Source organism: Solanum stenotomum, chromosome 6 (genome assembly GCF_019186545.1).
Source record: "Solanum stenotomum isolate F172 chromosome 6, ASM1918654v1, whole genome shotgun sequence".
Lineage (NCBI taxonomy): Eukaryota > Viridiplantae > Streptophyta > Magnoliopsida > Solanales > Solanaceae > Solanum > Solanum stenotomum.
The window spans coordinates 59,356,028-59,380,819 of record NC_064287.1 but is presented as its reverse complement, the minus strand read 5'-3'; the positions used below and the strand labels follow the sequence as shown (position 1 = coordinate 59,380,819).

At 35.4% G+C, this 24,792-nt stretch overlaps 1 protein-coding gene, 11 non-coding genes and 1 pseudogene across 13 annotated transcripts; 2 read left to right on the top strand and 11 right to left on the bottom strand.

Moving 5' to 3' along the window:
* Positions 1-1,039: 1,039 nt before the first annotated feature.
* LOC125869470 (U1 spliceosomal RNA) lies at positions 1,040-1,202 on the bottom strand. Its single transcript, XR_007446842.1, has one exon. It is a non-coding gene; the product is annotated as a U1 spliceosomal RNA (small nuclear RNA).
* An 11-nt stretch (positions 1,203-1,213) lies between these two features.
* Positions 1,214-1,432, bottom strand: LOC125869457 (small nucleolar RNA U3). Its single transcript, XR_007446830.1, has one exon. It is a non-coding gene; the product is annotated as a small nucleolar RNA U3 (small nucleolar RNA).
* A 229-nt stretch (positions 1,433-1,661) lies between these two features.
* LOC125869464 (U1 spliceosomal RNA) lies at positions 1,662-1,822 on the bottom strand. The gene has a single exon (XR_007446836.1). It is a non-coding gene; the product is annotated as a U1 spliceosomal RNA (small nuclear RNA).
* A 1,790-nt stretch (positions 1,823-3,612) lies between these two features.
* LOC125869462 (U1 spliceosomal RNA) lies at positions 3,613-3,773 on the bottom strand. The gene has a single exon (XR_007446834.1). It is a non-coding gene; the product is annotated as a U1 spliceosomal RNA (small nuclear RNA).
* Positions 3,774-5,038: 1,265 nt separating this feature from the next.
* Positions 5,039-5,262, bottom strand: LOC125869459 (small nucleolar RNA U3). Its single transcript, XR_007446832.1, has one exon. It is a non-coding gene; the product is annotated as a small nucleolar RNA U3 (small nucleolar RNA).
* A 232-nt stretch (positions 5,263-5,494) lies between these two features.
* Positions 5,495-5,613, top strand: LOC125869481 (U5 spliceosomal RNA). Its single transcript, XR_007446847.1, has one exon. It is a non-coding gene; the product is annotated as a U5 spliceosomal RNA (small nuclear RNA).
* A 152-nt stretch (positions 5,614-5,765) lies between these two features.
* LOC125869466 (U1 spliceosomal RNA) lies at positions 5,766-5,926 on the bottom strand. Its single transcript, XR_007446838.1, has one exon. It is a non-coding gene; the product is annotated as a U1 spliceosomal RNA (small nuclear RNA).
* Positions 5,927-8,113: 2,187 nt separating this feature from the next.
* LOC125869463 (U1 spliceosomal RNA) lies at positions 8,114-8,274 on the bottom strand. Its single transcript, XR_007446835.1, has one exon. It is a non-coding gene; the product is annotated as a U1 spliceosomal RNA (small nuclear RNA).
* Positions 8,275-11,612: 3,338 nt separating this feature from the next.
* LOC125869465 (U1 spliceosomal RNA) lies at positions 11,613-11,773 on the bottom strand. The gene has a single exon (XR_007446837.1). It is a non-coding gene; the product is annotated as a U1 spliceosomal RNA (small nuclear RNA).
* Positions 11,774-12,061: 288 nt separating this feature from the next.
* On the top strand, positions 12,062-12,172 carry LOC125869482 (U5 spliceosomal RNA; annotated as a pseudogene).
* Positions 12,173-13,044: 872 nt separating this feature from the next.
* LOC125869458 (small nucleolar RNA U3) lies at positions 13,045-13,259 on the bottom strand. The gene has a single exon (XR_007446831.1). It is a non-coding gene; the product is annotated as a small nucleolar RNA U3 (small nucleolar RNA).
* Positions 13,260-13,817: 558 nt separating this feature from the next.
* On the bottom strand, positions 13,818-13,982 carry LOC125869473 (U1 spliceosomal RNA). Its single transcript, XR_007446844.1, has one exon. It is a non-coding gene; the product is annotated as a U1 spliceosomal RNA (small nuclear RNA).
* A 562-nt stretch (positions 13,983-14,544) lies between these two features.
* On the bottom strand, positions 14,545-20,064 carry LOC125866990 (protein-tyrosine-phosphatase MKP1). 2 transcript variants are annotated; one of them, XM_049547389.1, is made up of 4 exons: positions 19,916-20,064; positions 16,261-18,999; positions 15,406-15,581; positions 14,545-14,800 (listed from the first exon to the last, which is right to left on the bottom strand). In XM_049547389.1, the coding sequence occupies exons 2-3, from the start codon at positions 18,811-18,813 to the stop codon at positions 15,486-15,488; spliced, it is 2,649 nt and encodes an 882-aa protein (XP_049403346.1). In that variant the 5' UTR covers positions 18,814-18,999; positions 19,916-20,064; the 3' UTR covers positions 14,545-14,800; positions 15,406-15,485. The 2 variants fall into 2 exon arrangements, with proteins under 2 accessions (XP_049403346.1, XP_049403347.1); XM_049547390.1 differs by having other exon boundaries at positions 19,958-20,056.
* Positions 20,065-24,792: the final 4,728 nt, after the last annotated feature.

Genomic DNA, 24,792 nt, shown 5'->3' with positions numbered 1-24,792 from the left:
ACCTTAACTTAGTCTCAACTGACAATTAAACTCTCTAACCCATCCCCATTGTATGAATGTTATAAAATACATATACATGTATTAACCAAAACAGAACATGTAAGCCAAAAAGTGACAATGTTGTTCTCAAGAGTACAAACATATTGACCTCTCTAATTAATAGTCACAACTATAAGAAGTTAAGAAAACAAACAATTGTAGGCTAGTTTAAGTACATTGTTCAATTTTCCTTCAATGCATCTTCAATCCTCTGTTAAGATGTCCCACATCGGTAGAGGAATGGGAATTTTGTCTCCTTATATGGACTTGGATAAACCTCTCCTCACGAGCTAGCTTTTGGGGTTGAGTTAGGCTCAGGTGCTATATCCTTACAACTTCCAACCTCCATTTAACAGAAAATAAAAACTACGAAAAGAACAGCACAACACGAAGATCAATCAACTATTTTATCTTCTTCACTTGACCCCATGAAAGTAAGTATGAGAACATTATCTTCTTCACTTAGTGATGTGGGACTAAGTGATCCTTCTTAGACAGGCTGTCCAAGAAAAGCACTTTTTGCTTATTTTACAGCTTAGTGCTAGCCTGTTTAATGATTATTTAGGATTCTGTCAGTGCTAGTAGTGCCGAGTCAGAATATTCATTAAGGAGAGTCAGAATAACCATGAACAAGTTTAGGATGGATGTAGTGTTAATGTTATGCGTTTCGAATCTATCTTTATATTGAAAAAACCACAAAAATAAATTTAGAACTCAATAAAAATCAAATGAGTTGTAGTAGAATCTTAAACTAGAACTCATAAAGTCCAAATCATGAATCCGCGCTCATAAACAACTATTAGAATTTGTTCTTGTTGTATGATATACCATTTAATATAAGAATAAATAAGTCTCAACCAATTTTATTTTTTTTGTCTTGTTGAAAAGAAAATCTGTTATCACATTTATTCAATCAAAACAATATTGAGATAGTTAATGGGCTAACTTCAGACATTGCACCTGATGACAACAATTTTATGTCTCTTAACAATTTTCAGCTCTAGGGGCTGCGCGAACGCAAGCCCCCACTATCACAAATTATAGTGTAGGCTCGACCACTTGGGCAGACTTTAGGCAGGCACCCCTCCAAAGTGCAATGGAGGTCATCAATCTAAGCCATAGGTCTACGATGTCACGATCCCTTCTCCGCCACCCACCAGTAAAAAGAGTGAATAGTCTGTCAGACTGCCATGAGACCATCTCAGGGCCGGGCAAACCAGGCTGAGAACAATCATCTACTGCACACCATGACCCCGAAAGGCCCTGAAGAACAATCATCACACTCGAGTCTCATGGCCACGATTCATCCACCAAACTTGGTTTCCTGTCTCCTTAGAAGTCAAGGATACAGTGGTACGAGCCTATAGAACAGATCCTGTTCAAGTAAGGTCGTGTTCTTCTACGTTGCTGCAACAACATATAAACATTTGGCTGCCCAACTAGCTTACTGATGTGGAAAAAATGAAAAAACAAATGTATACAATTCCATCACTGTCTTCATGAGTGGACAATGACAAAAAAATACCTAATTTAGTGTGATTTCAATTCTGAAAGAATGATTGATCTGTATTCTATATAGTTTAGGTGATAGCATTAGACAAAAAAATTGGAATTTGAATTGGGTAGGGGCCGCGCGAACGCAGGCCCCCACTGCAACAAATTATGACGTAGGCTCGACTACTTGAGCCGACCTTAGGCAGGCACCCGTCCAAAGTGCAATGGAGGTCACCAACCTAGGCCATAGGTCTTATTGATCGCCCATTGACCCCGTCCAGGTAAGTATGTTTCTTCGTTGTCCTTGGCCTTTTTTTATAGTATATCCTCATTACTCTTCTATCTTCTTCACTCAGCGATGTGGGAGTAAATCATCATTTTTCAATTTTCATTTCAATTTAATGAACTTCTATCAGTTTTCACATTTGCTATGTATTAAATTTAACCTTTGTACAAAATATTCATCCAGACTATGCATTTTAATTCCTTGTGATCTGTATTATAAGAAGAACGAATAACGAAATAATGAATGGCAAGGAGATGAATGATGACTAATATGAGTTGTAGGTTACGAATGATGACCATTTTGAATTGTCATGGTTCAAGGTATAAGGAGAAGTTGCAGCCTGATACGTTAGACGTAAAATAGTGTAAATAAATGAAAAGAAGTTTTCTTACCATAGATTGTTTTTTGTTAAAAAGGAACTTGAGAAAAGAAATGTTTTGCAGCCGATTCAGAAATTCAGAAAAACAAACCATTCCCTTCTCAAGTTCTTCTGTAACCAAAAAAAACAAGAAGAGAATCTAGGCCATGGGCCTTGTTGATCACAATTGACCTCGTTCAGGTAAGTATGTTTCTCCGTAATTGACCTTGGCCCTTTTAGCGTCCCCTTGCTACTCTTCTGTGTTATTCACTTGACGGTGTGGGATTATGATATTATTTGCCAAGGAACAAGTGCTAGTCTGTAAAAAAGAGTAATTAACATCCTCAATAACCGAAATAAGCAATACTTGTTTAGTTTATACTACTGATTACTCTTGAAGAATCAAAAACGTTAGATCACATCATTAAATAATAGTAATAAACTCATGTAACGTTCAGAGACAGATTTAGAGTTTAAATTTTGATGGTTTCAACTTCTTAAATTTTGTTGAATCTATTGCACTTATGGAATTTCGGATTCAAAGTTTAAAATTTGTCAGAATTTTAGAAACTTTTAGGTAGATATACACTTTGTGTCGAAAATGTTGGATTAAGTTGCACCCCTAGCAAGCATGCTACATCCGCCTCTGACTGTCACATTAATCAAAACAACAGCATATACAAGAGAATACAATACATGGCTTAACTTGTTATAAAGATTCAATGTGAGTGAAACCAGCAAATAGAGTTAAGCACTACACCAAAAATGATCTTTAGCGGCAATTGATTAACAACAATTGCTTACTTGCCACTAAATATATATTTTTAGCGGCAAATAGTATTCTTTGTCCCTAAAGCCTATAACAACATTGAATCCATGGCATTTAACTAATGCCAGTAAAGGCTTTAGCACTAGTACTCTTTGTAAATGTGTATATTTATTGTCGATAAAAGTTATTTTTGTTGTGGTGAAGGGGGTCTGTCAAACAACTTCTAGACTATCTCGGGAACTAAAAATCAGGCTGAGAACGATTATCTACGACTCCATGACCCTGAAAGACCATGGAGGCTGCTAATCACCCCCTTTTGTCAATTGTCATGGCCACAACTCTTTTCTCCTGTTCAATGAGAATGTGTGTGTCCTTTTATAATCTTTCTGTCATTTTATTTCGACGATAAAATAAAAAATAATTCATAAAGAAACAGTATACCAAGACCTCATGTTCATCCACCAGACTTAATTTTTTGTCTCCTTAGAACTCAAGGATAAGGTGGTACGAGAAAAATGAAGCATTCAATTCTTTCAACCTATTTGTTTATGTTTATTTTCTCTTTTATTTTTTTTGAAAAAGATATAAATTATTGAGAATGTGAGTACTAATATAATTCACAAGCCTATAAATGAGATACTAGAAAATAGTTGTACTTTGGATTGGGCAGGGGCTGCGCGAACGCAGGCCCCCGCTGCAACAAATTATGACGTAGGCTCGACTACTTGAGCCGACCTTAGGCAGGCACCCCTCCAAAGTGCAATGGAGGTCACCAACCTAGGCCATAGGTCTTATTGATCGCCCATTGACCCCGTCCAGGTAAGTATGTTTCTTCGTTGTCCTTGGCCCTTATTTATAGTATCTCCTCATTACTCTTCTGTTTTATTTACTTAGCGATGTGGGAGTAAGTCATCATTTTTCAATTTTCATTTCAAATTCTACCTTTGCACAAATGCTCATCCAGACTAAGCATTTTCCTTGTTATCTGTATTATAAGAAGAAATGAATAACAAATAAGAATGCAGTTGTTCTTTTGATGGTGCTTCTCTCATTTTATTTCGACGATAGCATAGACTATAGTCACTTAGAACTCAAGGATAAAGTGGTACGAGCCTATAGAACAGATCCTGTAGTACAATAGTACGGCCGAGAAGAAATGAAGACAGACAAGAATGTAGCAGCAGAGAAACATATATGTAAGATAATGTAGTTTATGAATGATGGCCACTTTGAATTGTCATAGTTCAAGGTATTAGGAGATGCTGCAGCCTGATGCAATAAACGTAAAATAGTTTAACATGTTCCATGATGACTCCAAACCATTTTCTGCTCGAGTTCTTCTGTAACCAAAAAAAACAAGAAGGGAAACTAGGCAATGGGCCTTGTTGATCACCCATTGACCCCGTTCAGGTAAGTATGTTTCTCCATAATTGACATTGGCCCTTTTGTTATAGCGTCTCCTTGCATTCACTTGACGGTGTGGGATTATGATATTATTTGCCAAGGAAGCAGTGCTAGTCTGTAAAAAAGGGTAATTAACATCCTCAATGTCCGAAAGAAGCATTATGTGCTTAGTTTATACTACTGATAATCAGAGACGTTAGATCACATCATTAAATAATAGAAGTAAATTCGTATAACGTTCAGGGACAGATGTAGAGTTTAAAATTTGATGGTTTCAACTTCTAAAATCTGGTCATTGTCTCATTGAATCTATTGCACTAATGGAATTTCGGATTCAAAGTTTAAAATTTGTCATTTTAGGTAGATATGCACCTTGTGTCGAAAATGTTGGATCAAGTTGAACCCCTAACAAGCATGCTACATCCGCCTCTGGCACATTAATTGAAACAACAGCATATACAAGAGAATACATGAGTAGAGAAACTGTTTGTTCATTCTTTGGTTAAAGTTTCAAAACGAATGAATCTCGAGGGGATGATTGATGTAAACAATCCACCTGGCACGTCCCTTCCCGTCTCCACAAAACTGCAAGGAGAAAAAGGAGTTCGTATATTTTCACTCTGGACAAGATACAATGGTTTAACTTGTTCTGAAGATGCAATGTGAGTGAAACCAACAAAAAGAGTTTCATCTGTTGACAGCCAATGTGACTGAAATCAGCAAAAAGAGTTTGGGAGTCTGTCTGAGACAGATCATCTACTAAACCATGACTCAAAGGACACGGTGAATGTCAACGTTCTAGTCTTGCCTCATGGCCACAATTCATCAACCAAACTTGGTTTCCTGTCTCCTTAGAAGTCGAGGATAAGGAAATACGAGCCTACAGAACAGATCCTGTTCAAGTAAGGACATGTCCATCTATGTTGCTGCAACAACATATAAACACGTGGCATCTATGCTAGCTTACCGCTGTGGGAAAAAAAATGTATACAATTCTATTACTGTCTTCATGAGTGGACAAATGTGACAAAAAACTACCTAATTTGCAAGTGTGATTTCTATTGAATAGAACTAGGTGATATCATAAACTACAGTCACAAAAAAAATTGTAACTATATACAAAGCATCCTTGAACATCAGGTACAGCCGCGTAAGTGAACACAGAACGAACAATTTTTTTGCCTTTTACTAAAGAATACCCATGTGCACGCTGCAAATAGTGGCTTACGCCTATTTTTGAAGGGGTTCTCTCTATTGAGTGCCCCCTAGAAAAAAGGTACAACTTCCAGGATTTTGAATGATTTCATAGTCATTTCCAAATTGGCGTAAACCGCCTTATGAATAACAAATGTGTGCTCAAGTAATTCATGAAGACTGTAATTAATGAGATGCTTAACAGTGGTGTTTAGAATTGGGTAGGGGCCGCGCGAACGCAGGGCCCCACTGCAACAAATTATGACGTAGGCTCGGCCACTTGGGCCGACCTTAGATAGGCACCCCTCCAAAGTGCAATGGAGGTCACCAACCTAGGCCATGGGTCTTATTGATCGCCAATTGACCCCGTCCAGGTAAGTATGTTTCTCTGTTGTACTTGGCCCTATTTTATAGTATCTCCTCATTACTCTTCTGTTTTCTTCACTTAGCGATGTGGGAGTAAGTCATCATTTTTCAATTTGCATTTCGAATTGAATTTCAATTTATTGAACATCCATCAGTTATCACATCTGCTATGTATTTTAACCTTTGCACAAATACTCATCCACACAATGCATTTTGCTTGTGAATGCAGTTGTTCTTTTAATAGTCCTTCTGTCATATACAATGCCTCCTTGAGCATCAGGTACTATTTCCCATGGTCGATCATGCCAATCAATGTTGCTACAATGTAATATAAAGAAATACAATGATTAGCTTCCCAATTTAGGATTAGGAATTTACATGTTTTTGTGTTGGATTTTAGGTCTGCTAATATTGATAAATGAAAAAGAAAACCTAAGTTTTCTTACCATAGATTTTTTTTGTTAAAAAGGAACCTGCGAAAGAAGATGGTTTGCACCCGATTCAGAAAAACAAACCATTTTCTACGCAAGTTCTTCTGTAACCAAAAAAAATAAGAAGGGAAACTAGGCCATGGGCCTTGTTGATCACTCATTGACCTCGTTCAGGTAAGTATGTTTCTCTGTAATTGACCTTGGCTTTTTTTTAATAGCATCTCCTTGCTATTCTTCTGTCTTATTCACTTGACGGTGTGGGATTATGATATTATTTGCCAAGGAACCAGTGCAAGTCTACAAAAAAGAGTAATTAACATCCTCAATGTCCGAAAAAAGTAATACGTGCGCTTAGTTTATACTACTGATTACTCCTGAAGAATCAAAAACGTTAGATCACATCATTAAATAATAGTAATAAACTCGTGTAACGTTCAGAGACAGATTTAGAGTTTAAATTTTGATGGTTTCAACTTCTTAAATCTTGTTGAATCTATTGCACTTATGGAATTTCGGATTCAAAGTTTAAAATTTGTCAGAATTTTAGAAACTTTTAGGTAGATATACACTTTGTGTTGAAAATGTTGGATTAAGTTGAACCCCTAGCAAGCATGCTACATCCGCCTCTGAGACATTAATCAAAACAACAGCATATACAAGAGAATACAATATATGGCTTAACTTGTTTTGAAGATTCAATGTGAGTGAAACCAGCAAATAGAGTCGAGCACTACACCAAAAATGGTCTTTAGCGGCAATTTAACGGCAATAGCTTAATTGCCGCTAAATATGTATTTTTAGCGGTAATTAGTATTCTTTGTAATTGTCGCTAAATCCTATAGCAACATTGGATCCAATGACATTTAACTAATGCCGGTCAAGGTTTTAACATTCTTTGTTAATGTGTACATTTATTACTGTTAAAAGTTGCTTTTGCTTTAGTGAAGGGAGTTTGTCAGACAACTTCTAGACTATCTCTGGCACGAACAATTAGGCTGAGAACGATTATCTATGACTCCATGACCCCGAAAGACCATGGAGGCTGCTAATCACACTCTTTTGTGTAGTACTTCAAGTGTTATGATGATCCTCACAAATGTCGGGACCTGGTCCTAGGCAAAGTAGCTCTCGTCCAAGTCCAATATGGTGAACAGTTGTAAAGTTGTCCTTGTCAGGCTGGTTGGTGAGAAGGACAGTGTACTTCTCCAATGAGAATGAATGAAGTTGTTTGTTCAGTGGACAATACTTCTTGGTGATTGATATATCCAAGTGAACGAACAACATAGGAACTAATTCAGTAAAAAAGGTGTTTTTTGTCTTTCAAGAACTCGAGCTTTAAGAACTCTCACAACAAGGGACCTGATAGAGTGAACAGAAGCAATCTTGTAGTGTTGATGTTTTAAATGCTTGTATTGTGCTGAAATTGTAGGATTCATTTCTCATCTATAAAGAAACGTATCAAGTGTTTTCGTGGTTACTGTTTGTGGGAACAAGTTAGAGTTAATTGTGTGTCTCACGAGTTAAAGACTATATTAATTAGAGTTAGTTAATATAGTGGGCAATCGAGGCATTGCTTTGGCTCAGTTAAGTAATAGAGTTATTACTTCGTGTGATTTTAATCCCATTTGTTGTATTTGAAGTTTGTATTCACTTTTGCTTGTGATTAGTGAAAACAGTTGAAAATCATTATGACAGGTCGTGGTTTTATGCTTCTTTTCAATAATCACAAGCCCGTCAATGAGCTACAAGAAAACAGTTATATTTTGAATTTGGTAGGGGCCGCGCGAACGCAGGCCCCCGCTGTAACAAATTATGACGTAGGCTCGACCACTTGGGCCGACCTTAGGAAGGCACCCCTCCAAAGTGCAATGGAGGTCACCAACCTAGGCCATAGGTCTTATTGATCGCCCATTGACCCCGTCCAGGTAAGTATGTTTCTCAGTTGTCCTTGACCCTATTTTATAGCATCTCCTCATTAATCTTCTGTTTTCTTCACTTAGCAATGTGGGAGTAAGTCATCATTTTTCAATTTATTGAACTTCCATCAGTTATCACATTTAACCTTTGCACAAATGCTCATCCAGACTAAGCATTTTCCTTGTTATCTGTATTATAACAAATAAGAATGCAGTTGTTCTTTTGATAGTGCTTCTGTCATTTTATTTCGACAATAGCATAAGCTATAGTCACTTAGAACTCAAGGATACAGTGGTACGAGCCTATAGAACAAATCTTGTTGTACAATAGTATGTCTGAGAAGAAATGAAAACTGACAAGAATGTAGCAGCAGATATACATTTTGAAATGTTATATTTCAAGGTATTAGGAGATGTTAGTGAAAAAACTTACAAGATAATAAAAAATACAAAATTACAATTGAAAATAAAAATGAAGAGATAAATCTCTTCAGGCTGAGGCGCGGATATCTCGCTCTCTTTAAGGAGATTCAAGTCCACTGCAGCAAATGTTTTCACCGGTCCAGTAGTAGTCCTTCTTGACTTGTCCCCTCCAGGATACAACAGCCTAATCACAAAATATAACTCAACAACTCTGGACAAGAGTTGAGTCCAAAGCTCCACAAAAAAAACACCTCCCTTCAACTAATAAGAACTCTCTTTTTGACTAACTCTTTCACTCTATATTTTTCTTGTGTGTAGTGTGTCCCAAACCAAATGAAGACTATCACTATTTATAGTTGAGGAAGTCTTCCTACCAATTGATAGGAAGATAATGGATAGTAAATAGTGAAGATAAATGGCCTTAGGAGTTACATAGGTTACAAGGTATAATGGAGGAGTAATGAAAAGAATTAGTGGTCATAGTAGACCACCTTCTGCCACTAACGGCAACCTCAAGTTGAACGTTTTGTAACCACCAAATAATGAGTAATAAAACACATGCACAGTGAGTAACCAAAGTGAGTAATTAGGCATAAGAAAAGTCCACTAACGGACAACAAAAGAAATGCCATAATTTCCAACGTTCTCTGCACATTCACTAAGGCTGCAATGCAATTAAGCCTAGGGCACAATTATGAGACTATTTTAATAATAAATAAATATTAAAATGCTCAAAAAGACCAACAGGAGATGCTGCAGCTTGATGCGATAGACGTAAAATAGTATAACATGTTCCATGATGACTCCAACATTTATGAGCTGCGGATTGAGTTGGAAAAATGTTATATGCTTGCTTGCCTACTCGGTGATATAAGAAAAAAAAAATGAAGGGTAGTCGAGAACGATGCTCTATGGCTCCATGACCCCTGAAAGGCCACGGAGGGTGTAATCATGCGTTGGTCCATGGTTGCGGTTTCTGATCTCCTTAGTAAGGTTGTGCTAATCAATGTTGCTACAATGTAATATGAAGAAATCAAATGATTAGTTTTCCAATTTTGGATTAGGTATCGACATTTTTTTGTGTTGGATTTTAGGTCTGCAAATATTGATGAATGAAAAGATAACCTAAGTTTTCTTACCATAGATTTCTTTTGTTAAAAAGAACTTGAGCAAGAAAATTGTTTGCGGTATTCAGAAATTCAGAAAAACAAATAATTTTCTACTCAAGTTCTTCTGTAACCAAAAAAAAAAAAAAAAAGGGAAACTAGGCCATGGGCCTTGTTGATCACTCATTGACCTCGTTCAGGTAAGTATATTTCTCCGTAATTGACCTTGGCCCTTTGTTTATAGCGTCTCCTTGCTACTCTTCTGTCTTATTCACTTGACGGTGTGGGATTATGATATTATTTGCCAAGGAACCAGTGCTAGTCTACAAAAAGAGTAATTAACATCCTCAATGTCTGAAAGAAGCAATACCTGTGCTTAGACTGATTACTCCTGAAGAATCAGAAACTTTAGATCACATCATTAAACAATAGTAGTATATTCGTTTAACGTTGAGGGGGGGCATATTTAGAGTTTAAATTTGATGGTTTCAACTTCTTAAATCTTGTCATTGTTTCATTGAATCTATTGCACTTATGGAATCTTGGATTCAAAGTTTAAAATTTGTCACAATTTTATAAACTTTTAGATAGATATACACCTTTTTGTCGAAAATGTTGGATCAAGCTGAACCAAGAGCAAGCATGATACATCCTCCTCTGACACATTAATCAAAACAACATATACAAGAGAATGCAATATATGGCTTAACTTGTTTTGAATATTCAATGTGAGTGAAACCAAGCAAATAGAGTCGAGCACTACACCAAAAATGGTCTTTAGCGGCAATTTAACGGCAATAGCTTAATTGCCGCTAAATATGTATTTTTAGCGGCAATTATTATTCTTTGTAAATGTCGCTAAAGCCTATAGCAACATTGGTTCCAATGGCATTTAACTAATGTTGGTAAAGGCTTTAGCATTCTTTGTTAATGTGTATATTGATTGCCGCTAAAAGTTTTTTTGTTTTAGTGAAGACAGTCTGACAACTTCTAGACTATCTCAGGCATGAACAATCAGGCTGAGAACGATTATCTACGACTCCATGACCCCGAAAGACCATGGAGGCTGCTAATCACACTCTTTTGTGTAGTACTTCAAGTGTTATGATGATCCTCACAAATGTCGGGACCTGGTCCTAGGCAGAGTAGCTCTCGTCCAAGTCCAATATGGTGAACAGCTGTAAAGCTGTCCTTGTTGGGCTGGTTGGTGAGAAGGACAGTGTACTTCTCCAATGAGAATGGACGAGGTTGTTTGTTCAGTGGACAATACTTCTTGGTGATTGATATATCCAAGTGAACAAACAACATAGGAACTAATTCAGTAAAAAAGGTGATTTTTGTCTTTCAAGAACTCAAGCTTTAAGAAATCTTACGACAAGGAACCTGATAGAGTGAACAGAAGCAATCTTGTAGTGTTGATGTTTTAAATGCTTGTATTGTGCTGAAATTGTAGGATTTGTTTCTCATCTATAAAGAAACGTATCAAATGTTTTCTTGGTTACTGTTTGTAGGAACACGGTTAGAGTTAATTGTTTGTAGGAACACAGTTAGAGTTAATTATGTGTCTTACGAGTTGAAGTCTATATTAATTAGAGTTAGTTAATATAGTGGGCAATGGAGGCATTGCTTTGGCTCAATTAAGTAATAGAGTTATTACTTAGTGTGATTTTAATCTCATTTGTTGTATTTGAAGTTTGTATTCACTTTTGCTTGTGATTAGTGAAAACAATTGAAAATCATGTATGATAGGTCTTGGTTTTATGCTTCTTTTCAATAATCACAAGCTTGTCAATGAGATACAAGAAAACAATTGTATTTTGAATTTGGTAGGGGCCGCGCGAACGCAGGCCCCCGCTGTAACAAATTATGACATAGGCTCGACCACTTGGGCCGACCTTAGGAAGGCACCCCTCCAAAGTGCAATGGAGGTCACCAACCTAGGCCATAGGTCTTATTGATCGCCCATTGACCCCGTCCAGGTAAGTATGTTTCTCTGTTGTACTTAGCCCTATTTTATAGTATCTCCTCATTAATCTTCTGTTTTCTTCACTTAGAGATGTGGGAGTAAGTCATCATTTTTCAATTTTCATTTCGAATTGAAATTTCCATTTATTGAACATCCATCAGTTATCACATTTGCTATGTAGTTTAACCTTTGCACAAATACTCATCCAGACAATGCATTCTCCTTGTGAATGCAGTTGTTCTTTTGATAGTCCTTCTGTCATTTTATTTCGACGATAGCCTCCTTGAGCATCAGGTACTATTTCCAAGCAGCCACGCAGTGAGCACAGAGTGAACTATTCTTTTACCTTTTACTAAAGAATAATGCGCACACGCTGCAAATAGTGGCATATGCCTATTTTTGAACGATTCCATAGTTATTTCCAAGTTGGCGTAAACCAGATTCTGAATAACCAATGTACCAAGAGCTCATCTTCATTACAAGAAAATCGTTTGGGGTTCTGCAGAACCTATAACTTCAAGTGTAAATAAAATGTTATATGCATGTTTGCTTAGTTATTGTCAATAATAAGAGAGAAATAAAATGAAGGGTAGTCGAGAACGATCCTCTATGGCTCCATGACCCCTGAAAGGCCACGGAGGGTGTAATCATGCATTGGTCCATGGTCGCGGTTTCTGGTCTCCTTAGTAAGGTTGTGCTAATCAATGTTGCTACAATGTAATATGAAGAAATAAAATGATTAGTTTTCCAATTTTGGATTAGGTATTGACATGTTTGTGTTGGATTTTAGGTCTGCTAATATTGATGAATGAAAAGGTAACCTAAGTTTTCTTACCATAGATTTCTTTTGTTAAAAAGAACTTGAGCAAGAAAATTGTTTGCGGTATTCAGAAATTCAGAAAAACAAACCATTTTCTATTCAAGTTCTCCAGTAACCAAAAAAAAAAAATATGAAGGGAAACTAGGCCATGGGCCTTGTTGATCACTCGTTGACCTCGTTCAGGTAAGTATGTTTCTCCGTAATTGACCTTGGCCAATTTATTTATATGAGTGAAATCAGCAAAAAGAGTTAAGGAGTCTGTCAGACAGCCATGAGACCATCTCAAACCGGTAAACCAGGTTGAGAACGATCATCTACTGCCACATGACCCCCGAAAGGCCATGATTATATGAAGGGAAACTAGGCCATGGGCCTTGTTGATCACTCGTTGACCTCGTTCAGGTAAGTATGTTTCTCCGTAATTGCTTGGCCCTTTTATTTATATGAGTGAAATCAGCAAAAAGAGTTGAGGAGTCTGTCAGACAGACATGAGACCAACTCAAGCTGGTAAACCAGGTTGAGAACGATCATCTACTGCACCATGACCCCGAAAGGCCATGGAGGCTGTCAATCACGCTCGAGTCTCATGGCCATGCTTCATCCACCAGACTTGGTTTCCTGTCTCCTTAGAAATCAAGGATTCAGTGGTACGAGCCTATAGAACAGATCCTGTTCAAGTAAGGTCGTATCCACCTATGTTGCTGCATTGTAATATAAAGACTTGGCTGCCTGGCTAGCTTATCGGTGTGGGAAGAGAGGCCAAAAAAATAGAGTATTTAATTTTTTTCCTGTCATTATGAGTCGTTAACACTTTGAATGGCTTCCTTTTGTTAGAAGATTTATATTCTTTAGTTCCTAAGGAGTCATTTGGTTTGAATTCAAGTTATTATGAATAAGTTATGCTGAGACTATTTTTTATCGAGTGTTTGGTTTGTTGTATCAAAAATAATATGCATTGCATAAATTTTAAGAAAAAGTTATTTGTTTACAAAAATACCCTTCATAAATGTGAAAAGTAATGTATAAAAGGGTTTTGAAGGAATATCTTTGTCATTTACGGATATCCCGGAATTACTATACATCCAAGGAGAGGGATAACTTTTTGGTACTAATTATTAATCTCGGAATAAGTTATTCAAACTTGCCAACCAAACAACAAATTAAGTAGCACTATAATTTTATGTGCTTAAGTAATTCATAAAGACTATAATTGATGAGATGTTTAACAGTTGCATATTGAATTGGGTAGGGGCGCGCGAACACAGGCCCCGCTGCAACAAATTATGACGTAGGCTCGACTACTTGAGCCAACCTTACGCAGGCACCCCTACAAAGTGCAATGGAGGTAAGATCTACATATACGCTCTATCCTAAAATAGACGAGGGTTAAAGCTAGACTCATGTTATCATAGTCCCAAAAAGATGTAAAATAACAGTACTATTACTGTTCTGGTTATCTCCTGAAAATTCTAGATGGTGTTCGATTTCGGTGGTTAATACATCCCTCCCTCCACTCTCCTCCGAATACCCTTCATCTCAGCGTATTCAAACCATGACATGCGCTTAACCCACACATCAAACGTTACACTCTTACCACTAGACAAAAATTATCCCCCATTTTACTTGTAGTTGAAACAGATATTGTCCTAAACACACAATCAAATGCTGAATGATTCAGTCATTACTGATTGTTGCTGCCCTACTTATTCAACCATATAGCTAATCAGAATATTGATCAAACAAAATTCACCCATTGCAACAATATAGAACAATAGTCTAATAACATATCCAACGTAATCCCACGAGTGAAGTCTAAAAAGGGTGGCGTATACGCAGCCGTACCACTACCTTGTGAAGGTAGACAGGTTGTTTTTGATGGAGACTCGGCTCAGGTAAAGCATATCAGCATCAGAATGAAAAGGATGAGTAAACATAATTGTAAAATATTAAGCCATCTTAACGCTAAAAAAGGTTTGGAACCAACAGGCAACAGCAGTTTTGATAATCATTGGCACAAAGGCATTGTACAGAATGAAAGGGACAAAACAACTATAGCTTAAGAACTATTTTGATGCCTAAACTGGCTTTGAAATTTCTAATTTTCTAAGTCATGGCCAATGTACAATGAAAAGTTAAGTCGGCCAATTGCCTCTAACGGTCATCGGGTGTTGCAGCAACTACATGTACATTCAGGTGAACCACCTCTGACAACTTCTAAAAGCAGCCTCCTGCAAAAGAGAGAAACACAAATAACCGGTCAGTTAAGGTGACGGTAAAGTAAACAGACAATCTTGAGCCTTGCTCAACCACAAAGTTCGCTCACGAGATGAGGAGTGCTCAAGACCATATAACGGAGACAACAACAGCTAGTTCTCTCAACCAATGTAGGAAAATAAACACCCTCCCCCCTATCCTCGCACCCACGCCCAAGACTAGACATTTGAAAGTTGAAACATAGAAAGAATCACACTGATATCATATAAAGAAACGTGTAAAGACTACAGTTCACATATTAAAACATACTGTTTTTAACTCCTCAGACCCAAAGATGCAAGCAAACTCCCAAACTGAATGATCGAAAGATAGCATCACAATCCAAATCTAAAGAATTCTCTTCTTCTTTTTTAATACAGACTGTAAGAATCACCTAGTGATTTTGCTTCCGGAGGAATTTGAATCTGAGACAACTCACTTCATTAACCACTAGGCCACACCCTTGGGTGTAGAATTTTCTTTTTAAATGACAACCATGAAGAAATTTTTTCCCAAACATCTCAAGCCAAGCTAGATATTGCAGGTACTATATATTTATAATAGTATTTGGGATACATACCTACACATTATAGTCAGGTGGACTTCACTCAAAACCCAGGAAAATTATGGAAGCTGAAAATGTACGAAAGAGGAGGTAATCTACTGGAATTCCTGATGTGTCCTTGAACATGTTAGCTTAACTGGGGAACTCAAAAATGTTAGGAGCTCAGCAGGTTCTTCATCTTCTTTCACAACCTATCAATCGCATGTTTAGAGAGAATAAGCATTGAGATAAAACACATCAAACAATACAACACAAATCTAGCCAATAACCCAACCACCCCAAACCAAATGAAAGAAAACAGAACAGAACAGAAAGGAAGGGGTAGAGCACCACTTGGAAAAATCCAAGCAAAATACACATCATCCTGCAACATTGTGAGTGCTTATGCCACCAACAATTCGGGAAAGCCATTAACTGATACTGATCTTAATTAATTAAATAGAAGAATGAATTGTATAGACATGTTATATTAGCATCTTCTGTTTTTCCTCGCATATAATGTGCAGTTTCAACTCTGAATCTAGCAACGTGGCAAAATGCTCTATTCAACTAGTGTGGCAATGGGGCCAGAACAACAGCAAAATCCAAAACCCTGATCAGGCATCACACAAGAAAATATAACTTGCACTAAATTAACTAAAAATTAAGAGAAGGTCAAAGGCAAAGGATGAAGAGCATTTCCTGATTCTAGCCACATACTAAATTTCATTTTTTTTCCATTTTGTTTTTGTGAATGTTACATCTGAAACATAGAAGAACCCATTTATCAAATACTATGAGCAGCTAAAAAAAAACATATATGAGCGGCTCTAGAACTCAGATCAAGAAAAGTATGCAACAATAGTACAAGAGTATGAAATAGTGATATACCTCAATATTGGTATCATTTGGCAGAACCATTCGATGAAGAACATCTGTAGCAGCCTGTTTCCAGTCAATCTCCCCTGGATCACCAAGCCCTTTGCAGCTTACCTTCCGAATCTTGCTAATCTCACAAATAAAAGACCTTCCTACCCAAACATACACAGCTCTACCTGCATCTTTTCCAGAACCTGAAGTTGGAATAATGAAAATATATGCACCTTTAGAATCCAAATCATCAATGCTACAAATAGCAAGTTTCTCCAAGCTGGGCCAACGATATACAACATGTTCCACTAGGTTACAAGATGCTCCACCAGTATCCACAACACCATTTAACACAGCCGTGCTCCTTTCATTGCATGGTATTTTCTCCAAATACTCATGAAAGCCACTAAAAACAGCAGGTTCTTTATCAGATGGAATACCAATGCCTAAAATATCCAAAGAACTATGCAATTCATCCATTTTACACTCAATTATCTCTTGTGGGGAATGTAAAATCTCGGCTGCAGTCGCTGCTTCATTAAAAGATTCATTTGTCACTTCTGATATGCCAATGTCACCTTGGTCATTGGCAACACTCTTCAAATGACCTGCTTTACTCTCAAAATCATCAGTCAGCAATGGCAGCTTGAGACCCTTCGACAAACTACCTCTCCGCTCCGCAATAGAGAGGGGAAACTTTTTAGACAGCGGAGGAGCTGTTTGTGAAGAAGTCTGGGAAGTGAAGGTGACATCAATATACTTTGAAGTTTTAGATATGGACTGTGGAGAAATCTTGGAAGGGAGAACAGACACACTGGAGTCAGATGGAGTTGAAGAAGTTAAATCTGCACAAGAGATAACTGAAGGTGACACTACTGGAGAATCAGAAAGACATTTTGAATTGATGCTTGAATCAGACGAGATGGAGTCTGGAGAGAGATAAGGAGATGAGGCTGATGATGAAGAAGATGTTGAAGATAAGGATATTGTAGTTGGTGATGGTGAACACAAAGACGATGAAGACAACATAGAAGAAGAATGTAGTTGTTTAGTTGCACAATTGTCTCTCGTTATAAACATAGAATCAGGATAGACTCTAGAGATACCTGACTTTGTTGAAAAGACAAAATCCCTCATATTCCCTGATACAAATTTTCGCCTTAGCATGCTCCAAGAACTTTCTCTAACTGGAAGGTGGGTTTCATGTTCAGTCTCACACGACGCAAAAGGAGGAACAAAGCCACCTGAAGTAGCTTTTTGGAAAATCTCAAAGTCAACATCGTAATTATCCACCTTTCTTTCCCCTGGACAAACCTTACTTGATGACTCAACAACATCCCCTCCATTCTTTAATTTGTCCATCAATGGCAGGAAATTGGAGAAAGCGTCCCAGAAGTACAGAGGTTCCTCACCTTCCATGACTGTTATGACAGGGCCCTGAACTTTCTCATAACGAACAATCTGGCAAACAGCCCCTCTGGCATCTCTCTCCATGATTGCTTCACATTTCTTACCAATCCAAACATATATTGAAGAAGGTATATGTATAATAAACGCACCTCTAGAATCTAATGCTGACGGTGAGGGATCATTTAACATTTTTGGGACGAGATGCAAAGGATCGTATGGTGAATGAGGTGCGACTCTGTACAACCTTAATAATGAACTTGGGCTCAAAGGAGAAGCATGAACCCTTTTTTGGCATTGTAACAACTGACAAGCAAAACCCATATTTGGATCCGCAATACCCCTTGCTGCCTTTACATACTCAAAGGCGTCATCAAAACTTTGTCCTTCTCTCCACATACGATAAGCAATAACCAACGAGGTTGACCGAGAGACCCCTTGGCAGCAATGAACAAAAATCTTTCCATGTTGCTCCCTGACATCTTCAAAGTAGTCAAAAACATCATAGAGAATACTAGTAATATCTTCTGACGGGCTATCCTGCAACCACAAAGTCCGGTATATGAAATCAGACTTGAAATACTCAGGGCATACAAACCCCACACAGTTAAGAACATGGGTAATCCCATTTTGTTTTAGTATATCCTTATCTCTTGCCACTGCATCCCCACCAAGATAAATGTGTTCAGCCACCTTTGAACACTCTTTATCGAAGAAAGCAATTTTTTCTCTTCTCACAAGCCCACCATTAGCCTCTGGATTTTTATGTATGTTTGACAAATCCAGCTTAAGCCTCTCACTGTTGCTGTGTGAATCCCTCCCACTGGGGGTGGCAGGAAGTGGCCACTCTCCAATATCATCAGATCCTGCTCTCGGCCACTCATCTAAACTTCTACGAGCAATTGCTAATGGCTGCAACGGTGGCAGACACGACCTAGCCTTGAAACTATGTTGCGACCTAGGAGTTAAAGGCCTCCGACCGTGAGAACTATTACTTCCATTTGCGTCCAAGCCATCTTTTTCCATATCTGGGTTAAGCGGAGGCAGTGAAGTCCTCGAAGACGACCAAGATGCTGACCGCCAGTACATTCTCCGACCATTTGCAAGTTGACATTGTTCCTGAGAACCATCAGCTCCACCAGCTGACGCATCTTCCTTTCCCGGCATTCCGACAATCAAAACTAGGGACAAACTCTAACTGCCACAGTGAAACTTCAGATACAAAATTCCCTAAGAACTTTTAAATTTCTGATTTTGAAGTTCACATCCAGTAAAACTAACACGAAAAAACACCAAGTCAGACCCACCCCAAGTAAACCGAACTAAACAAAACTAAAGCTCCGCAAATTTCACCTGCAAAAGTGTTGAACAAAAAACAAGTCAAACAAAGTCAAAATACTCCACACAACCAACAACAACATACGCTACGACATCCCATCCCCAAAGTGGAGTCTTGGGAGGGTAGAGTGTACGCAACCCTTACCCCTACCTCAAAGATAAAGAGGTCTTTTCCAATGAACCCTCAGCTCAAGACTCCACACAACCAATTACTGAATATCAACCAAACAATCAACTAGTTCTTAGGAGGGTAGAGTGTACGAAAACCTTACTCCTACCCCAAAGATAAAGAGGTCGTTTCCAATAAACCCTCAGCTCAAGACTCCACACAACCAATTACCAAAAANAGATAAAGAGGTCTTTTCCAATAAACCCTCAGCTCAAGACTCCACACAACCAATGACTGAATATCAACCAAACAATCAACTAGTTCTTAGGAGGGTAGAGTGTACGAAAATCTTACTCCTACCCCAAAGATAAAGAGGTCGTTTCCAATAAACCCTCAGCTCAAGACTCCACACAACCAATTACCAAAAAATCAACTAAACTTCAACAACAAAACTAGTCAGGTCAGCTATATTCACCTTTATATACCCATTTTGCTCTATTTAAACCCCCTTCACTCCAACATAACTACACAATCAAAACCACCCCATAAAAAACAAATCTTTCACAAATCTGAGATTCAGAACCTAGCAGCATAACACATAAACAACAGTAACTAACCAAGATCTAAAAATCCCACACTCAAAAAAACACAAAAATTCAAGAAAACACCATATCTTTAAAGGATTCAAAAACCCCAAGTGTTAAAAGTAAGTGTACAGTCTCTAAATGAATCCATACAGTAAAAAAATAAAATAAAAAACGCCCATTTTATGCTATGTATAGGAAGACAGAAAAAAGGGAAAATCTTGGATTTATAACTTACTGAACATAAATAAAAGTTACCATCATTGAGAAAGAGACTCACAAGAACAAATTTTTGCCAAGGAAGTGTGTGAAGAGTATAAACAAGAACGATGAGAGGTGTAAAAGACTGTAGCAAAACAATGAAATGATAGAAAGAGGCAAAAAAAAAAAAAACTATATAGCGGCCTTTTCTTTTCTTTTTTTCTTTTTTTTCTTTATTTATCTCATTTTACTTACATTGGTATTCAAAACAATTCTTTCTTACCCGCAGTGGATAGAACTGCTCCTCCTTTGATCAAGTTTTCGAGTTCAAACTTTATGTACGAATAATTGGCCTCTATTGATGAGTCTCTTTAAATATGGATTTACGTAGTGTGAATTCAGAATAATCAGGCTCTATTAAGGGGATATGGTACATCAGGTGAGAAATCAAAAAAAATCTTTGAATTTAACTGTCAAAAGCACACCAAACAAAAAATTATATTTTCGCGCCTTTTATATTTTTAATTATTTATTGTTTTCTTTCTTATATAAACTACGAATCAATTTTTCAGTATAAAAATGTATTTTTGACGTTGAGTTGATCAGCATATAGCTAATATTGACGAAGTGGTTCACTCATAAAAGCAGAGTAACGTAAAATGAAATACTGAATTGAGATATTTGAGGAACACTGAATTTAAAATGTTTATACAATTATCTATTATAGAAATTAAAAAAATAGTGAAGTAAAAATGTCAAAGTAATAGTTAAAAATCAAGTAAATTGAAAAATATATGGGTATTTAAAATTTGTTTAGACTAATTGATCATAATTCTTCAAATTATCAAATTTCTAGTATGCTTCTCTAAGAAATGAAACATTACCTGATGAGATTTTGATTCAACTCTATAGACAGTTCTGTTTTGAGAATGAGAGTCTTCTCTCGACTCTACCATTTATATAGGGGTGTAGGATCTGTGTTAAGAACAGAGCAATAACTGAATTGTCCATTATATTTTATTAGATATGCTCGTCATTTATTCGAATGACCTTCTCATAAATAGAAATAGCCTGATTTACGCATTTCATTAATCACGAAAGTTGAATAGAATAAGAAACAAATCAAATTGTCAAATATGAGTCTCGAAAAAGGAGAAATTAATTACGGGAGTTTCAATTCAGTAAATTAGTCAATTCAGTTTTGAATTCATTCTTGACTCTGTCACTAGTATAACGTAATTCAAGTAAAAAAAAAGACCGAAGCAGTAAATGAAATAGTCTTTTTTACGCTTTATCAGATATGTTTATATATAATGTTTTGTTGACCTTTTCATAATTAGGTTCTTCCGTTACAAAAAAAAAATATTTTTTTTTATATGGTGTTCGACATTTATATTTAAGCTCAATTAATTTAAATTCGTACATTGTAGAACTTATTTTGGGCAAACACTTCTAATAGGATTTTTTTCATTTTGAGAATTCAAACATGAGACTTTTGATTAAGGTTGAAGAAACTCTAATCATCCCACTGCAATCTTATGTTAATGGTTTACAAACTTGATTATTGAAATTCAATTTTTTGAAACATATAACATGAATATTTAATTGGAGTACAAAAGCATCTTAATATATTTATTTTATGATTAAGGGTTAAAATGTTCTTAAATTATGCGGAATTTAATAAAAAAATGTTCTTAGTTAAAAGTTTGACCTAAAAATGCATGTGTTGTCACCCACTTGGTCTAAAAATGCTCCCATTATTACTTAACGAGTTAAAATGTCTTCTTTATTTATTTTTCAAATAAATAAATTGTTTTTTAAAAAACATTATTTTTCTAATGCTGGTTTGTTTAATTAGAAAATATTTATCCTATTTCAATTCAAAAAAAATAAGCAGTAAAAATATTTTTTATTTTCTTAGAATTTTTTTATCACTATCTAAATAAAAATTAATGACAGGTTCACTATAGTCTTATATATATGGCATATATTATCAATTTGAAAAGTACATGAAGTTTTTATATTTTAAGTGTTAAAATAAAATTAAGAAGAAACAATATTATTACCTATTTATTTAATAGTTAAAGTGATTTGAAAAAAAAAAAAACCACAAGAATTAGGTTCTTCAATAGTAATAAAAATAGAAATATATTTATTTAAAAAAAAAGATATTTTTAACAATTAATAAAAATAAGGATATTTTTTTAATCAGATTATTAGCCGTAGCGACTTTTTAGACCAAACTATTAATTTGGGGCATGTTTATTCAATTTCACATAACTTAATAATAGTTTTTTTTTACTTTTTTTCGTTTATTTTAATACTCTCTCATTTTAATCATTACTTTAGCTCAAAAAAATTATCTTATTATAACTGCATTTAAAAAAATCAATATTAAAGTTGGAAATTATTTTCAATTATATCCTTAATACTAAAGTCGTATTCTTTAATTTGCTCAATTCTAAATTAAAAAAAAATCTAATAAATAAGGAGAAAATTGTACATTATATTTATTATATTTTCTTAATAGACATGAAAAAAGGGTAAAGTTACAACTAAAATGGAATGAAGGGAGTAATAAAAGTAAATTTTTTATTTTTATATTCACTATAGTGTCAAAAATATCTAACATATAAAAAATAGCTCATATATACCCGTATTTTACCTTTTAGTCTAAAATAATACAATCACTTTTTTTTAACACAAGAATACGCCTTAAACTAACGGATTAAGCAGGATGTCTTTTTGTAATTTAAAATAGTTACGTGACTTATTATGATTTGTCATATATGTATTATTTAATTTTAAAATTCACCCATCGGGAAACTATACAAATTTGATCGATTAGGTAAATTATGTATCCAAATTGGACCCAATCAATATATTTATCTTGATTTGATACACGATTGTAAGAGAGTAGACACTTGTAAATAGTTTCCCTTTTTAGGGTATAATTATTCTTTTTCCTTTTTAAAACACAAATTCGACCCGACCCACCTCCACCAAAGGTCATGTGAAAGTTAACTAGTTCTTATGGTTTACTATAATTTGGTTGAAATGTGTTCTGCCTCATTTTATAATCGAGTTTTAATTTTTGAATTTCTCATTTGATATTAAATAATTTTGAAGTTTGATTGATTTAAATTTTATGTCAGAAAATTTTATTCTAATATATTTTTACTATAAACTCAATTATTACTGTAAAATATAAATTTAAAATCATCGTATAAATTCATAAAATCGCAAAAACAGAAGGTCAATCTTTTAATGTCACAATCAATACCTTGTTTATTAAATATCATTGAATTTAAAGGGTTCACGTTAGTTGTATGAAATGAATTCTCTGTTACATATTGCACGCAATTTATTTTTGCATTTAATAGTGATTATTATATGGTTTTATATATTGTTTTAAATTATGAGGAATCCACGTAAAAATAGTAATACTCCTTTAATCTTCGACTCTCTTTTTTTTTTTCATTTAAATCTTGACGATAGAAGTATCTAGAACAAATTACACCTAATTTTGAATCCACGTATCTCGAGATACATGTGTCTGGACACACCAAAATCTGATAAAATTCGAACTATTACAACATAATGTGCATCTAAGTAATTAGCTCATACACTAGTGAAATTTCTATAAATTACCCTTAAATAAATAGTTTTGGCCATGGGCTGACCCCGATCATGCCTCAAGGGCCAATGGCTTATATGAATTAGGCTTATAAGCCTTAATTTTAAATGAGCTTGAAAAATTGTATCACAACCATACCCCAATAGCGGATTGGGTCAGGCCGACCCCATTGGCTAAGCCCAATTTGATAGCTCTGGTAAAAATTCATGTTAAGTAACTATGGTTAAATGTTAAAGGTTTATGTGTAAATAAATAAATACTTATTTGTATCGAGTATTTACACCTAGCTAAATAATTAATATCAAGATCAACAAATGAAAAATGCATATCACTTAACTGTGGTTAGCTAAATGCTAAAAGACGTATATGCAAGACATATATCTTATATTCACTGGCTCAAATAAAAGTTATCCAGTAAAATTGATGAGATACACATAAATCAAATGTGATATCATTATTTCATTATAAAAAAAAATATTTATTCAACTTGACTATTCATTAGATCGTGATAAATATCATATTCACATTGAGTATATATATATCAATACAATAAATTCAGAATATGTCTTTTATACACATCTATGACTAATTGATATGGTTAAATGATATAAATTCAATAGAAACACCAAATGTGAATAAATATACCATAAATTATTTTCCATCGCCACTTTTTTCTCAAAAATAAGGGAAGCCAAATATCTTGTAACACTAGCAAATATCATTGCACTTCCTTTAGATGGACAACTTTATCTAATATTTATTATTAGTGAAACATAATAAACGTTTCATAAAATTAATTGAGACGTCCATTAATTAATCCCAACACTATAATTATATAATTAAAAATAATAGTGCAAGAATAAATGTGAATATCGTGTAGAATAATTTTTTTGCAATAATAGTGCAAATGTGAGTCATACTTTAAACTTCACAATAAAGTAGTGCTTCCTTTTCACTCAATTTATTTATTGAGTGGGAAAGAAAGACCCCTTTAAACTGCTTATTGAAAAAATCGATTATTTGACTATCGTCAGATTTTTCTATAACATTCATATTCTATAATAAGATTTTGTCATAACGTTAGAATCGACTTTCATATTATATCACATGATTTGTTCTCTATAATAGCATCTCGCCATAACAATTAAAAAATATTCATGACATTGTTATAAAATTATTTGATTATATAAATGTAAACAATAGTGTATGTGGCATTTTTGTAGAGATATTAATATTGAGTAGGTTTTTTGGGTTTTAAAAGGTGTTTCAATGATACC